Here is a 17266-nt window from a genome sequence, read left to right as displayed (position 1 = left end):
TACAAGTTCTGAGTTTTAGTAGTGTACTAGCAAAGAGTGCCCGTTGGGCCCATCCCCACACCCCCCATTCTCTCCTCCCCCAGCCCCACTCTTACTCTCCCCACACCCTCCCCTTGGGCCCGGCCTCGTAGGTTTTCCATTGGAGGGAGGTGTGGAGGGGGGAGGGAGGGGGGGATAGAGGGAGTGGGGGGAGAGGGGGGGAGGTGTGGAGGGGGGAGGGAGGGAGGGGGACCTCCCCTTTTCCCAGTACCCCTCTTTCCCCCACCACCAAGTCTCCGCACGACCCCTTTTGTCCCACTCCCCAGTCCCCATTCTCAGACCCCCCCCATTTTCTCTCCCCCAGACACACTCTTAGCATCATTTAAAGGTCCGGGGGGCGGGGGAGCGCATCAGTGAAAGGTCCGGGGGGGGGGGATAGCGGGGAGAGGGTATAGATAGACTAGACCAAATGGGCCCACTCTCTCCTGCCCTCCCCCCCACTCTCCCCTCTTCCCCATCACCACTGTCCCCCTTCCCCCCACCCCACTCTCTCTTCCCCCCCCTCCCCCGCCCCCCACCCTCACTGTCCCCCTTCCCCACACCCCTCCTCCTCCCCAGCTCCACTCTCCCCCCTCTCACACTCTCGCTCTCCCCACCCCCCTTTCTCCTACACTCCCTCCCCCTCACTCTCTCCTTCCCCCACTCTCACTCTCCTCCACCAGCCCCACTCTCACTCTCCCCACCCCCCCTTTCCCCACCACCCTCCTTTCCCCCACTCTCTATTCCCCCTACAACACCAACCACCCGCCCCCGCTGTCCCCCTCCCCAATCGCACTCTCCCTCCCACCCCCACTCTCTCCTCCTCCCACCCTCCCCATCCCCCCCCACTCTTACTCTCCCCGAGCGGTGGACTACTGGAGACGGGCAGCGCGGCGGCGGCTGTGGCCTAGCTGAGCTGGGATCACTCACGGCGGTTGTGGGGGAGAGAGGGGAGAGAGAAGCGAGAGGAGAGGGGAGCCCGTGATTGCGGGCGGGCGGCTCTGCTAACGGCGTCCAAGATCTGAGATTTAGTAGGAGATGGATGGATGGATGGATGGATGGATGGATGGATGGAATGAATAAATAGAATAGATAGAGACAGGAAGATAGAGGGAGATCTGGGAAGGAGGGACAGAGAAACTATCTAAAGTTGGAGAAGTCGATGTTCATACCACTGGGCTGCAAGCTGCCCAGGCGAAATATGAGGTGCTATTCCTCCAATTTCCGGTGGGCCTCACTATGGCACTGGAGGAGGCCCATGACAGAAAGGTCAGACTGGGAATGGGAGGGGGAGTTGAAGCGCTCGGCCACCGGGAGATCAGTTTGGTTAATGCGGACCGAGCGCAGGTGTTGAGCGAAGCAATCCCCGAAGGGACGAGTGGACCAGGGAGTTACGGAGGGAACGGTCTCTGCGGAACGCAGAGAGGGGAGGGGATGGGAAGATATGCCCAGTGGTGGGGTCCCGTTGTAGGTGACGGAAATGTTGGTGGATGATATGTTGGATCCGCTGGCTGGTGGGGTGGAAGGTGAGAACGAGGTTCTTCAGAAAACGGGGCTTCCCCTCCTCCATTATAGATGAGGCTCTCACTAGGGTCTCTTCTACATCCCGCAGCTCCGCTCTTGCTCCCCCTCCCCCACTCGCAACAAGGACAGAATCCCCCACGTTCTCACCTTCCACCCCACCAGCCAGCGGATCCAACATATCATCCACCAACATTTCCGTCACCTACAACGGGACCCCCACCACTGGCCATATCTTCCCATCCCCTCCCCTCTCTGCGTTCCGCAGAGACCGTTCCCTCCGTAACTCCCTGGTCCACTCCTGCCACTGTATGTTTCTTTTTTTCCTAGTCAGATGTGCAGCACTTTGGTCAACGTGGGTTGTTTTTAAATGTGCTATACAAATAAATTGACTTGACTTGACTTGACTCGTCCCTTCCTACCCAAACCACCCCAACCCCGGGCACTTTCCCCTGCAACCGCACGAGATGCAACACCTGTCCCTTTACCTCCCCTCTCGACTCCATCCAAGGACCCAAACAGTCTTTCCAGGTGAAACAAAGGTTCACCTGCACCTCCTCCAACCTCATTTATTGCATCCGCTGCTCTAGATGTCAACTTATTTACATCGGCAAAACCAAGCGCAGGCTCGGCGATCGCTTCGCTCAACACCTGCGTTCGGTCCGCATTGGCCAACCTGATCTCCCGGTGGCCGAGCACTTCAACTCTCCCTCCCATTCCCAGTCTGACCTTTCTGTCATGGGCCTCCTCCAGTGCCATAGTGAGGCCCACCGCAAATTGGAGGAACAGCACCTCATATTTCGCTTGGGTAGTTTGCAGCCCAGTGGTATGAACATTGACTTCTCCAACCTTAGATAGTTCCTCTGTCCCTCTCTTCCCCTCCCCCTTCCCAGATCTCCCTCTATCTTCCTGTCTCCACCCATATCCTTCCTTTGTCCCGCCCCCCTGACATCAGTCTGAAGAAGGGTCTCGACCCGAAACGTCACCCATTCCTTCTCTCCCGAGATGCTGCCTGACCTGCCGAGTTACTCCAGCATTTTGTGAATAAATCGATTTGTACCAGCATCTGCAGTTATTTTCTTATGACAGACAGACAGACAGACAGACAGACAGACAGACAGACAGACACAGACAGACACAGACAGACAGACAGACACAGACAGACAGACACAGACAGACAGACAGACACAGACAGACAGACACAGACAGACAGACCCATAGATTGGTCCCATTCATCGTAGAGGGGGGGACAGGGAAGGGCAGAGGGAGCCGTAGACCCAAATCCTGTAATGGTCTTATCCCCCCTCCTCCCCCCCCCCTCCCCACTCACCCACTCCATCCCCACCCTACCCCACCCCCACTTCCCCCTCCCTGCCGCTGTACGGGAGCAAGACTACCTCTGCGCCACCCTAATGCTCAAAACAACTTTGAAAGGAAATTGGCACAAACCTCGACCCTGCATGTCGCACGCTCCATGTTTGCCTGTCAACATCCTGTGCTCAATCCTGCGGTTTAAAAATGGGGCGAAGGAAAACAAGGAATCATGAATTAGAGAGTGGGGAGAAATGCTAGAATCTGTACACTAAAACCCTTGTTTGTTTGTTTGTTTGTTTGTTCCTGGACTACAGCCAAAACGGTACACGATAGCGCGACAATTTTAGGCCCACCTTACTCACCGTCGTTCCCTTTGGTGCTAATGGAAGAAGTTTCATTGAAATCGGTGTTATATTTTCAGTTATTCACATTTTAAAGTTTAAATCTATCTCCTAGGGAGGGAGGTGGAGGGAGGGGGGGGGGGAGGAGGGAGGATAAGGGGGGGTTGAGGGGTATAAGAAGATAACTGCAGATGCTGGTACAAATCGAAGGTATTTATTCACAAAATGCTGGAGTAACTCAGCAGGTCAGGCAGCATCTCGGGAGAGAAGGAATGGGTGACGTTTTGGGTCGGGACCTTTCTTCAGACTGAAGGAGGGGGATGGAGTGGGGAGGGAGGAGGGGGGAAGGGGGGGAGGAGAGGGTGCTGCACCAATGCAGGAGAGGTTTGGGCCCAACGGGTCCACTTGGTCTAGTCCATTATAAATGATTTAGTAGCAGGGCACATGGAAAACAGTGACGGGGTCAGACAGAGTTAGCACGGATTTTTTCGAAAGGCAAATCATGCTTGACAGATCTACTGACACTTTCTGCAGATGCAGCCGACAGGATACATGCGGGATGTGGTGTGCGGGCACCTCAAGCGTGTTTCACGCCAAGGTTACGTGTTTGAAAAACCGCGCGTTATGCAAAAACGCGCAAGTTATTCATGTGTGTGCCGACGCTGTCAGCAGTAAATTTGAGCGTGTTATTCCGAAAATCCCAGCCCATAAATCAAGCGTTGGTGTTAAAGGAACAAGCGCATTATTTTAAAAGGGCATGAATCACACCGCGCAAACAAAAAAGCAAGATGCCTGTGCTTGGACTTTTAATAAGGTGCCGTGTAAACAATTTGCGGGCATCAGTGTTAGAGTGCAATGGATTGGCTGTAAGGTACTGACAGAGAGGGAACTGGTTGGCAGGCTGGAAGCAAAGAATCAGAATAAGCACCGGAGATAGACACAGAAAAGCAGGAGTAGCTCAGCGGGTCAGGCAGCATCTGGGGAGAGAAGGAACGGGTGACGTTTCGGGTCCAGACCCTTCCTTCAGTCTGAAGCTTGTGTCTATCTTCGGTGTATTTTTAACCAGCATCTGCAATTCCTATCCTGCACAATAAGAGAGAAGCGGTCTTTTTCCCTGTGGAGGTGGCCACTTGGGCCATTCTTAGTCGCGTGTGTGACCAAGAATCTTCTTTACATCTCTTCTAATTCTGAAAGCATTATAGGTATATTGTTTTGTACTATATATATATGTCGAAGTTAATCAAGTGATCAAGTTACTAGACCGAGTGGACTCGTTGGGCCCAAACCTTTCCTGCACTGATGCAGTACCCTCTCCTCCCCCCCCCCTCCCCTCCCCCCTTCCCCTATCCCCCCACCCTCCCCTCCCTTACGCCTCGCCCCCCGATGTTTTTCCTCATCTCCGTTCTAAATGGCCTACCCCTTATTCTTCAACTGTGTGTGGCCCCTGGTTCTGGACTCCCCCAACATTGGGAACATGTTTCCTGCCTCTAACGTGTCCGACCCCTTTCTAGCTTGACAAAACCTCCTTGCTAAGGATACTAAAAATCGTTGGAAATCTTTGCAAATACTTTGGGATCCGTCACGGAGGGAGGGCGGGGTGTGGAGGGAACCCAACCCGGGTCTATATAATATTAATCTCTCACAAGAATTTTTTTTAAATGTATGACTTTACGCGATGACGTCTGTTCACTTGCGTGACATTTTCGGTTCACTTTCCAAAGAATGGCCCATCTGTGAGTCCGGTCGTGAGTTGTTTCTCCTGCGCACTCTGCCGCTCTGCCTATTTTCTCACTTGTTCAGACATTGGAGGGGGGGGGGGGGGGGGGGGGAGGGGAGGGGGGGGGGTGGCAGATGGTTCAAGAATGTCTCTTGTTCTGCTGAGAATGAATCACCACAACCACCATTTTGTGTGACACAGGGCCTGATGGAAGGGAGGAGATTCCGTCAATCCTCACTTGCCGCTGCCTTCACTTTGCCTCGAGCTTTCAGCCTGATCGCATCCAAACTGACCGCACCATCTGTTCCAACTTATCTTTCCGCAGAACGTAAAAGTTATAGATATAGAGTCACAGCGTGGAAACAGGCCCCTCAGCCCAACTCGCCCACACCGGCCAACAATGTCCCACCTGCCTGCGCTTGGTCCATATCCCTCCAAACCCGTCCTATCCATGTACCTGTCCAAATGTTTTTTAAACAATGTGATTGTCCCAGCCTCAACTACCTCTGCTGGCAGCTCGTTCCATACACCCACCAACCTCTGTGTGAAAAAGTTACCCCTCGGATTCCTATTAAATTTTTTCCCCTTCACCATTCAATGTAATCATGGCTGATCATTCACAATCAGTAACCCTGTTCCTGCCTTCTCCCCATAACCCCTGACTCTATCTTTAAGAGCTCTATCTAGCTCTCTCTTGAAAGCATCCAGAGAATTCACCTCCACTGCCTTCTTTAGATTTAGAGATACAGCGCGGAAACAGGCCCTTCGACCCACTGGGTCCGCGCCGCCCAGCGATCCCCGCACATTAACACTATCTTACACACACTAGGAACAATTTTTTTTACATTTGCCCAGCCAATTAACCTACAAACCTGTACGTCTTTGGAGTGCGGGAGGAAACCGAAGACCTCGGAAAAAACCCACGCAGGTCACGGGGAGAACGTACAAACCCCGTACAGACGGCGCCCGATGTCAGGATCGAACCTGAGTCTCCGGCGCTGCATTCGCAGTAAGGCAGCAACTCTACCGCTGCGCCACCGTGCCGCCCTTCTGAGGCAGAGAATTCCACAGATTCACAACCCGCTGACTGAAAAAGTTTTTCCTCATCTCCGTTCTAAATGGCAATAGACAATAGACAATAGGTGCAGGAGTAGGCCATTCGGCCCTTTGAGCCAGCACTGCCATTCAATGTGATCATGGCTGATCATTCTCAATCAGTACCCCGTTCCTGCTTTCTCCCCATACCCCCTGACTCCGCTATCCTTAAGAGCTCTATCCAGCTCTCTCTTGAATGTATTCAGAGAATTGGCCTCCACTGCCTTCTGAGGCAGAGAATTCCACAGATTCACAACTCTCTGACTAAAAAGGTTTTTCCTCATCTCTGTTCTAAATGGCCTACCCCTTATTCTTAAACTGTGGCCCCTTGTTCTGGACTCCCCCAACATTGGGAACATGTTTCCTGCCTCTAACATGTCCAACCCCTTAATAATCTTATACGTTTCGATAAGATCCCCTCTCATCCTTCTAAATTCCAGTGTATACAAACCTAGTCGCTCTAGTCTTTCAACATACGACAGTCCCACCATTCCGGGAATTAACCTAGTAAACCTACGCTGCACGCCCTCAATAGCAAGAGCCTACCCCTTATTCTTAAACTGTGTGTGGGGCCCTGGTTCTGGACTCCACCCAACATCCGGAACATGTCTCCTGCCCCTAACGAGTCCAATCCCTTAATAATCTTATATGTTTCAATAAGATCCCCTCTCATCCATCTTAAGTTCCAGCGTATGCAAGCCTAGTCGCGTTAATGTTTTCTCCTTTGTTTTTCTTTTTCAGTTCACGGTGGAGCAGGCCGAGAAACTCGGCCTTGTTGGCTGGGTGAAGAACACAGCAGAAGGCACGGTGACAGGTCAGGTGCAGGGTTCAGCGGATAAAATAAACGTCATGTAAGTAGCACGAGGTGGAAACGCGGCAGCCCTATCACGGGCGCGCGTTGAGATTTGCATTTGTCGGTCCGGTTCACCATCATCGGCGGTCACTCGGAGCGAGTGTGACTGTCCTCTCCGTAGGGTCGGACGCCCGTGCGTGACTTTGTTTAACGCGGGGAGACTGGCGCACAGACAGCCGCCACACGGTCCTTGACAGATCTGGGTCAGGATCCAGTGGCATGGAGTCCAAGACGACTGGGGACCCTTTTCTGCTGCAACCTTCATCCACCCGCCTTCCCAGCCGTTGTGACGCTCCACTAAAGTCAGCCACCCTCCTCCGCCTGTTCCACCGTTGAGGTCTTGGCTGGATTGCTCTTTGTCAGGGGACCTCCCCCTCGACCTTACCGCCACGGGTGACCCTCCCAGGAGCGTAGCTCCAGACGGCATCGCTCGCAGGATCTCAGGACCACGCAAGCTTCTCCACCACGACAAGGTGACAATCCACGGAGAAGATCCAGAGATGCTGCCCGTCCCGCTGAGTAACTCCAGCATTTTGGGTCTTTCTTCGGTGTAAACCAGCACCTGCAGTTCTTTCCTACACATCTGACCACAAAACAAATAGATGTACAATGGGAAACTCCATCGTTTCGCTCAACACCTTCGCTCAGTCCGCCTTAACCAACCTGATCTCCCGGTGGCTCAGCACTTCAACTCCCCCTCCCACTCCCAGCCTGACCTTTCTGTCCTGGGCCTCCTCCGTTGTCAGAGTGAGGCCCAGCACAAATTGGAGGAACAGCATCTCATATTTCGTTTGGGCAGCTTACACCCCAGCGGTATGAACATTGATTTCTCTAACTTTAGATAGTTCCTCTGTCCCTCTCTTTCCCCTCCCCCTTCCCAGTTCTCCCACTGTCTTCCTGTGTCCAACTACATCCTTTCTTTGTCCCGCCCCCCCTCCCCTGACATCAGTCTGAAGAAGTGTAAGAAAATAACTGCAGATGCTGGTACAAATCGAAGGTATTTATTTCACAAAATGCTGGAGTAACTCAGCAGGTCAGGCAGCATCTCAGGAGAGAAGGAATGGGTGATGTTTCGGGTCGAGACCCTTCTTCAGACAATAGATAATAGGTGCAGGAGTAGGCCATTTGGCCCTTCGAGCTAACACCACCATTCAATGTGATCATGGCTGATCATTGTCAATCAGTACCCCTTTCCTGCCTTCTCCCCATACCCCCTGACTCCGCTATCCTTAAGAGCTCTGTTTAGCTCTCTCTTGACTGCATTCAGAGAACTGGCCTCCACTGCCTTCTGATGTCAGGGGGGCGGGACAAAGGAAGAATATAGGTGGAGACAGGAAGACAGAGGGAGAACTGGGAAGGGGGAGGGGAAGAGAGGGACAGAGGAACTGAAGAAGAGTCTCGACCCAAAACGTCACCCATTCCTTCTCTCCTGAGACGCTGCCTGACCCGCTGAGTTACTCCAGCATTTTGTCATACATGGGAAACTCTAGGACGATTACCCATTAATGCTCGTTATTGAGAGGGTTCTTTTCTCCACGACAGCGGGCAACCAATTTAAAAGGAAAGACTTGTTAAAGCCCTCCATCACTCGCCCATCACACTAGCAGGAGCGCAGGAGGATGAGGGGCGATCTTACAGAGGTGTATAAACTCATGCGAGGAATAGATCGGGTAGACGCACAGAATCTCTTGCCCAGAGTAGGTGAATCAAGGACAAGAGGGCACAGGTTTTGGGTGAAGGGGAAAAGATTTAGTAGGAACCTGAGGGGTAACTCAGCAGGTCAGGCAGCATCACAGGCCCATTCCTTCTCTCCTGAGATGCTGCCTGACCTGCTGAGTTACTCCAGCATTTTGTGAAATAAATACCTTCGATTTGTACCAGCATCTGCAGTTATTTTCTTACGGAACCTGAGGGGTAACTTTTTCTCACAAAGGCTGGTGGGGGTATGGAACGAGCTGCCAGAGGAGGTAGTTGAAGCAGGGACTGTCCCAACATGTAAGAAATAGTTAGACAGGTACATGGATAGGACAGGTGTGGAGGGATATGGACCAAGCGCAGGCAAATGGGACTAGCGTAGCTGGGACATGTTGGCTGGTGTGGGCAAGTTGGGATGAATGGTCTGTTTCCGCGCTGTATGACCCGATGACTCTGTACAATAACGTTCAGAGCATGATCTTGATTGTATTCATGAATGTGTGGCATCCATTTTATGAGCAGGAAAGGAAACTGCAGACGCTGGTTTAAATCGAAGGTAGACACAAAATGGTGGAGTAACTCAGCGGGTCAGGCAGCATCTCTGGAGAGAAGGAATGGGTGACGTTTCGGGTCAAGACCCTTCAAAGAACTGATATAGTACATGTTGCTCCACTGCGATTTCTCCTCAGGAAGAAGGGTCTCGACCCGAAACGTCACCCATTCCTTCTCTCCTGAGATGCTGCCTGACCTGCTGAGTTACTCCAGCATTTTGTGAATAAATACCTTCGATTTGTACCAGCATCTGCAGTTATTTTCTTAGACTGAGGAAGGGTCTCGACCCGAAACGTCGCCCGTTCCTTCTCTACCGAGATGCCGCCTGACCCGCTGAGTTACTCCACCATTTTGTGTCGACCATCCATTTTATGCCCTGGAGGCAGTTTTCAGAAAAATCATTCTAATTGTACACATTTATAACCTGACCTCATTCACACACCTCTCTCCAATGATTTTCCAAGTTTGTGCTAAATGATCTTTGTAAAAATAGCATATAACTGCCCTAGTTTACTCCGAGAGTCGGGACAAATCTTTAAAAAGATCTTGGTGTCCAGAAAATTGTGGAAATATCCAAAGCACAGTTTTGCTAATTTTGCCCGTTAATTTAATTGGTAATCTAAACTTAGATTTTTATTGAAAGAAAACTTTAACTGATTTCGTGCCATGGAGTTATATAATTTAAGTAGGCCATTTCTAACTTACACCGACATACCATAAAGCTCCCCAGAGATGCTGCCTGACCCGCTGAGTTACTCCAGCATTTTGTGTCTACCTTTGGTTGTCACCTTCCCCGAGCCAACAATGATCTATTCTACATTTTCCTTGATCTACATCCCCTTAGATGTCCCATTTTCACAACTTACCCTTCCATATCTCTGTGTCCCCCCTCTCCCCTGACTCTCAGTCTGAAGAAGGGTCTCGACCCGAAACGTCGCCCATTCCTTCTCTCCAGAGATGCTGCCTGACCTGCTGAGTTACTCCGGCATTTTGTGTCTACCTTAAAGCAATGTGTAAGAACGAACTGCAGATGCTGGTTTAAATCGAAGATGGAGACACAAAAGCCACAAGGGCGGCACGGTGGCGCAGCGGTAGAGTTGCTGCCTTACAGCGAATGCAGCGCCGGAGACAGGTTCGATCCTGACTACGGGCGCCGTCTGTACGGAGTTTGCACGTTCTCCCCGTGACCTGCGTGGGTTTTCTCCGAGATCTTCGGTTTCCTCCCACACTCCAAAGACGTACGGGTATGTAGGTTAATTGACTGGGTAAATGTAAAAATTGTCCCTATGTGTGTGTAGGATAGTGTTAGTGTGCAGGGATCGCTGGGCGGCGCGGACCCGGTGGGCCGAAGGGCCTGTTTCCGCGCTGTATATCTAAATCTAAAAAATGCTGGAGAAACTCAGCGGGACAGGCAGCATCTCTGGAAAGAAGGAATGGGTGACGTTTCGGGTCTCGAGGATCTGACACCATTGAGATAATAATCTGCCTGCTTGTTTTTGCCGTCAAAGTGGATAACCTCACATTTATCTACATAGAGATCAGACAGACGAAGGCACAACCAGTGAGGCCCATTAAAATATATCAGAGAAATGAGCACTGAAGAAGCTTGGTTTAGTTTAGTTTTAGAGACACAGCGCAGAAACGGGGCCCTCGGCCCACCTAGTCGGCACCGGCCAGCGATCCCCGCACACTAACACTATCCTACACCTACTCGGGACAATTTACACTTACACCAATTAACCTACGAACCTGTACGTCTTTGGAGCCTGGAGAAAACCCACGGGGAGAACGTACAAACTCCGCACAGACAGCACCCGTAGTCGGGATCGAACCCGGGTCTCTGGCGCTGTGAGGCAGTAACTCTACCGCCTTGCCACCCACTTAACGAAATCAGAAGGGTCAAAGCCTTGTGAAGATTTGAATAAAAGAGTGAGATTTTAAAATTGAAACATAACTAACAATTCTAAAATTGTTAAAAGCCAAACGACACATTTGCAGGTACATTGATGGGCCGAATGGCCTACTGCTGCACCGATTGTCTCTGTTTCTATCATCAGGGCTGGTTGGTTTTTGTAGACGTCACATCCCTTGGGAGTGAGGCTCATTTTGTGTGACTGATTGAGGCAACCTAGTTTCCCTCTAATGGATTTGACCGGTCCCAGGGAACAGGAGTGACGTACCTTTGCTGCTGTGTGTTGGATGTGGGTTATTTTAGGACCTTGCTCTGGTGTGAGAGCGAGCTACTTTGGAGTTGGTAAGGTGATGCTTCTTTCCGTTTCACTGCACGCACAAATTCTTCCACGGAAGACTATGTAAAATGGAAGGACAGGATCGAGAGCAGAGAAGGTGGGACTTACAGTCGAGGTGAGTGGGAAAGTTCAGTTTAGTTTATTGTCACGTGTACCGAGGTACAGCAAAGGTGTTTATTCACAAAATGCTGGAGTAACTCAGCGGGTCAGGCAGCATCTCAGGAGGGAAGGAATGGGTGACGTTTCGGGTCGAGACCCTTCTTCAGACTGATGTCAGGGGGGCGGGACAAAGGAAGGATATAGGTGGAGACAGGTAGAGGGAGATGCGGGAAGGGGGAGGGGAAGAGAGGGACAGAGGAACTATCTAAAGTTGGAGAAGTCGATGTTCATACCCTTGGGCTGCAAGCTGCCCAGGCGAAATATGAGGTGCTGTTCCTCCAATTTCCGGTGGGCCTCACTATGGCACTGGAGGAAGCGAAAAACTTTTGTTGCGTGCTAACCAGTCAGCGGAAAGACAATACGTGATCACAATCGAGCCGTTCACAGTGTACAGACACATGACAAGGGAATCACGTTTCGTGCAAGGTAAAGCCAGCAAAGTCCGATCAAGGATAGTCCAAATGTGTAGGAAAAAAACTGCAGATGCTGGTATAAATCGGCACGGTGGCGCAGCGGTAGAGTTGCTGCCTTACAGCGAATGCAGCGCCGGAGACTCAGGTTCGATCCTGACTACGGGCGCCGTCTGTACGGAGTTTGTACGTTCTCCCCGTGACCTGCGTGGGTTTTCTCCGAGATCTTCGGTTTCCTCCCACACTCTAAAGACGTACAGGTTTGTAGGTTAATTCACTGGGTAAAAATGTAAACATTGTCCCTAGTGTGTGTAGGATAGTTTTTAATGTGCGGGGATCGCTGGGCGGCGCGGACTCGGTGGGCCGAAGGGCCTGTTTCCGCGCTGTATCTCTAAATCTAAAAAAATCTCAATCGAAGGTAGACATTTATTTATCAAGACGACAAACTATTTGACGCAAGGCACAAGAGTTGGAACAGTTAGCGAATGCCAACACTGATCACCCATCAACCTTGCCCGTTTCCGTTTCCAATTCTTTCTTCTGTTTCCCGTTGCAGGATGAATTGGCTGAAGTCCGTGGGCAGCCCAACGTCTCGGATTGACAAAGCCCATTTCTCGAATGAGATAAATGTCCCCAAACTGGATTTCAACAATTTCGCCACCAGATACTAAGCCCGAGGCACCGCAAGATCTGACGCTGGTCAAGATCAAAGGTACTCGAGGAGCAAGATAGACCACTCGACCCTAAAAACCGTGGTACGGTACGTCACGGCGGCCATTTTAGTAGGCAGAAACTTGCAGAACCATTTAAAAAGTAAAATAACAAAAATCTCTGAATTGATAGACGAGATATATTCTGTATTTTAATGGTATCATCACACATACTGTTCCCCCAAAACACTGATTACACTGGGAGAGGCATAGCGAACGGCGGGTTTTGCCTACTAAAATGGCGGACGTCACGCTCCTTTGCGTGCTGCACTTCAATATAGGCGGTTTCAACGGAGTGGTCCATCTTGTTCCTCCAGTATCTTTGGTCAAGATTGCTAACATCGCCGCTCTGGTCACCGAGCTGGGAAGGAGGGGATTGAATTCGAGTGATTCATGAGGGAAAGAGGAATATGTCGGTTGCTCTCCACAGCGTTGCAATGTGATTTCCACGTCAATTCTAAACCGCCCTTCGTTCGGAGTCTTGACAGTCAACTCACGTATTGACAACGTCAAGTGTTCACTGTTTCGATTCTGTTTTTGTGACGCTGTTTATTCTCAGGGTGGCTTCCCAAATTATTGGAGGGATGTTGTTGGGTGAAGATCTGTTCTTTGCCTCCAGAAGAATCTGGCCAATTTTTATCTCTGTTCTCGCACTCTACTCAAGTTTTTATTAATGACTGAGGCACAATCAAATCTGGAGCATGGGTGCATGCAAAGAAAACTACTTTTATCATATTTGTCAGGGGTTTTTTTTTGTTGCTGTTAGATGCGGCCCCACTCTCTCGTTGGCCACTGTGTTCGGCGGGGTTATTTTAATGGAGGACCTAGTGGGTATCCTTTGCAGTTAGACCAAGCCAAGTTGACTGTCTCGCACTGTTTGCTGGGCGCGCCTTGGGTTCAGTGTAGGTAGACACAGAATGCTGGAGTAACTCAGCGGGTCAGGCAGCATCTCTGGAGAGAAGGAATGGGTGACGTTTCGGGTCGAGACCCTTCTTCAGAAGGGACTTGACCCGAAATGCCACCCATTCCTTCTCTCCAGAGATGCTGCCTGACCCGCTGAGTTACTCCAGCATTTTGTGTCTACCTTGGGTTTTAGCTTACATCGTCACAGGTCCTGTAAAATACAGGAGTATCTCTATTTGAGCAGATTCGCAATCGGTAATGTGGGGCGCATTGAAGAAAAATGCCCGCATCCTTGAATTCGTTTGTTCAAAGTGCTTAAATCTGGACGAACATTAAACCAGAACCTTAATCATAATTCTGAGTCTTGCCTGGACTTTATACTTGATGAATTTAAAAGAGAGTTGGATCAAGCTCGAGGGGCTAACGGAATCAAGGGATATGGGGAGAAGGCAGGCACGGGTTACTGATTGTGGATGATCGCAATGAATGGCGGTGCTGGCTCGAAGGGCCAAATGGCCTCCTCCTGCACCTATTTTCTATGTATATGAGCCTGTTTAAAGAGTGGGGGAATTGGAAGTTATAACAGCACCTTCCGGCACGGTGGCGCAGCGGTAGAGTTGCTGCCTTTCGGCGCCAGACACCCGGGTTCGATCCCGACTATGGGCGCTGTCTGTACGGAGTTTGTACGTTCACCCCGTGACCTGCGTGGGTTTTCTCCGAGATCTTCGGTTTCCTCCCGCACTCCAAAGGCGTGCGGGTTTGTAGGTTAATTGGCTTGGTATAAATGTAAATGGTCCCTAGTGGGTGTAGGGCAGTGTTAGTGAACGGGGATCGCTGGTCGGCGCTGAATCGGTGGGCCGAAGGGCCTTTTCCGCGCTGTATCTCTAAACTAAAAAAAACCTCTAAACTAAAAGTAATTTCCCAAGAAAAATGCAGTGAACTCTGTGTATGAAGTCAGTCTCTGGCACTTACAACAATGTGATCATGAATCCTGTTGACAAGGGTGTTAATCTTTGCCATTCTTACTATCTATAGGACATTGCCAAGTTTATAACTGCCTTACTTCTGTTCTGATATCTGGCAACAGAGTTAGATTTTCCTGAAATGCAACTGAACCCTCAAGCGTTTAGCAGCACGGTGGCGGAGCGGTAGAGTTGCTGCCTCACAGCGCCAGAGACCCGGGTTCCATCCTGACTGCGGGCGCTTGTCTGTACGGAGTTTGCACGTTCTCCCCGTGACCCGGGTGGGTTTTCCCGGGTGCTCCGGTTTCCTCCCACACTCCAAAGACGTGCAGGCTTTGTGTTGTAATTGTAAATTATCCCCAGTGTGTGTAGTAGGATAGCGCTAATGAGCGGGGATCGCTGGTCGGCGCGGACTCGGTGGGCCTGTTTCCGCGCTGTATCTCTAAGCTATACTAATCCATTCTGAAGAAGGGTCTCGACCCGAAACGACACCCGTTCCGTCTCTCCTGAGATGCTGCCTGACCTGCTGAGTTACTCCAGCATTTTGTGAAATAAATACCTTCGATTTGTACCAGTTATTTTCTTACAGGCTGCCTCAGTAATCAGGGATGCAATGCAAGGCTTCTAAAGAAGGCTCCCGACCTGACTGGTCACCTTAACCGTGTTCTCCAGAGATGCAGCCCGACCCGCTGAGTTACTCCACCATTTTGTGTCTGCCTTCGGTGTAAACCGGCATCTGCAGTTCCCTTCCTGCACATCTTAAAAGGAATGGCTTCCTTGTTCTTTTGCCTGGGCTTTTCAAGTTCAAGTTCGGGTTGAATTGTTCTTCAGAGGGTGAGCGAGGGGCTATAACGAGATGATGAGGCCGTGCTAGCCATGCACCCAGCTCCCCCCCCCGCCCCCCCAGAGGGCCAACCTCCGCAGTGCTGCTTATTTAGTCTTAGACTCATACAATAGACAATAGGTGCAGGAGGAGGACATTCAGCCCTTTGAGCCAGCACCGCCATTCAATGTGATCATGGCTGATCATTCTCAATCAGTACCCCGTTCCTGCCTTCTCCCCATACCCCCTGACTCCGCTATCCTTAAGAGCTCTATCTAGCTCTCTCTTGAATGCATTCAGAGAATTGGCCTCCACTGCCTTCTGAGGCAGAGAATTCCACAGATTTACAACTCTGACTGTAAAGGTTTTTCCTCATCTCCGTTCTAAATGGCCTACCCCTTATTCTTAAACTGTGTGGCCCCTTGTTCTGGACTCCCCCAACATTGGGAACATGTTTCCTGCCTCTAACGTGTCCAACCCCTTAATAATCTTATACGTTTCGATAAGATCCCCTCTCATCCTTCTAAATTCCAGTGTATACAAGCCCAGTCGCTCCAGTCTTTCAACAAAGGGCAGTCCCGCCATTCCGGGAATTAACCTGGTGAACCTACGCTGCACGCCCTCAATAGCAAGAATATCCTTCCTCAAATTTGGAGACCAAAACTGCACACAGTACTCCAGGTGCGGTCTCACTAGGGCCCTGTACAACTGCAGAAGGACCTCTTTGCTCCTATGCTCAACTCCTCGTCATGAAGGCCAACATTCCATTGGCTTTCTTCACTGCCGTGATACAGCGTGGAAACAGGCCCTTCGGCCCAACTTACCCACACCGGCCAACATGCCCCAGCAACACTAGTCCCACCTGCCTGCGCTTGGTCCATGTCCCTCCAAACCTGTCCTGTCCTGCCCATGTACCTGTCTACCTGTTTCTTAAACGTTGGGGTAGCCCCAGCCTCAACTACCTCCTCTGGCAGCTCATATAGGAGCAAAGAGGTGCTTCTGCAGTTGTACAGGGCCTACCCACCTTCTCCAGAGATGCTGCCCGACCTGTTGAGGTACTCCAGCACTTTGTGTATTGACCGGCATCTGCAGTTCCTTGTTTTCCATCGTTCAGATAGACTGTTCAGTTCAATTCAGAGATGCAGCGCGGAAACAGGCCCTTCGGCCCACCGGGTCCACACCGACCAGCATTCCCCGCACATTAACACTGCCCGACACACGCGAGGGTCAATCTTGCATTTATACCAGGCCAATTAACCTGCAAAATCTGGCTGAAGAAGGGTCTCGACCCGAAAATTCACCCATTCTTTCTCTCCCGTGATGCTGCCTGACCCGCTGAGTTACTCTAGCATTTTAGATTTAGATTTAGATTTAGAGATACAGCGCGGAAACAGGCCCTTCGGCCCACCGAGTCCGCGCCGCCCAGCGATCCCCGCACATTAACACTATCCTACACACACTAGGGACAATTTTTTACATTTACCCAGTCAATTAACCAACATGCCTGTACGTCTTTGGAGTGTGGGAGGAAACCAAAGATCTCGGAGAAAACCCGCGCAGGTCACGTGGAGAACGTACAAACTCCGTACAGACGGCGCCCGTAGTCAGGATCGAACCTGAGTCTCCGGCGCGGTATTCGCTGTAAGGCAGCAACTCTACCGCTGCGCCACCGTGCCGCCCATTTTGTGTCTACCCTCCATTTAAACCAGCATCTGCAGTTATTTTCCTGCAAATCTGTACTTCTTGGGAAGAAACCGAAGATCTCGGAGAAAACCCACGCAGGTCACGGGGAGAACGTACAAACTCCGTACAGACGGCGCCCGTAGTCGGGATGGAACCCGGGTCTCTGGCGCCATGAGGCAGTTTGACTGAATGCCCTGGTTCTGTGTTTGCATTCTCTGCGATGGGTGTATTCACTGCTTGGAAAGCAACCGCCTGTCCCAG

General features: G+C 51.0%; 1 protein-coding gene across 5 annotated transcripts in view; it reads left to right on the top strand.

Moving 5' to 3' along the window:
* LOC144609402 (acylphosphatase-2-like) overlaps positions 1-15016 on the top strand; it is a 46906-nt gene extending 31890 nt beyond the window's left edge. For 2 of the 5 annotated variants that reach the window (XM_078427873.1, XM_078427868.1), the window contains exons 4-5: positions 6748-6857; positions 12481-15016. In XM_078427873.1, coding sequence (XP_078283999.1) covers positions 6748-6857; positions 12481-12595 — 225 coding nt within the window. In that variant the 3' untranslated portion in view covers positions 12596-15016. Of the gene's footprint in view, positions 1-6747; positions 6859-12480 lie in introns of those variants that run through there. The other 3 variants (XM_078427870.1, XM_078427872.1, XM_078427869.1) reach the window with 2 other exon arrangements.
* The last annotated feature ends 2250 nt before the right edge of the window (positions 15017-17266 follow it).

The sequence above is a fragment of the Rhinoraja longicauda genome, chromosome 34 (genome assembly GCF_053455715.1).
Source record: "Rhinoraja longicauda isolate Sanriku21f chromosome 34, sRhiLon1.1, whole genome shotgun sequence".
NCBI classification, from domain to species: Eukaryota; Metazoa; Chordata; class Chondrichthyes; order Rajiformes; family Arhynchobatidae; genus Rhinoraja; species Rhinoraja longicauda.
This window is presented reverse-complemented; position numbering and strand designations above follow the sequence as displayed.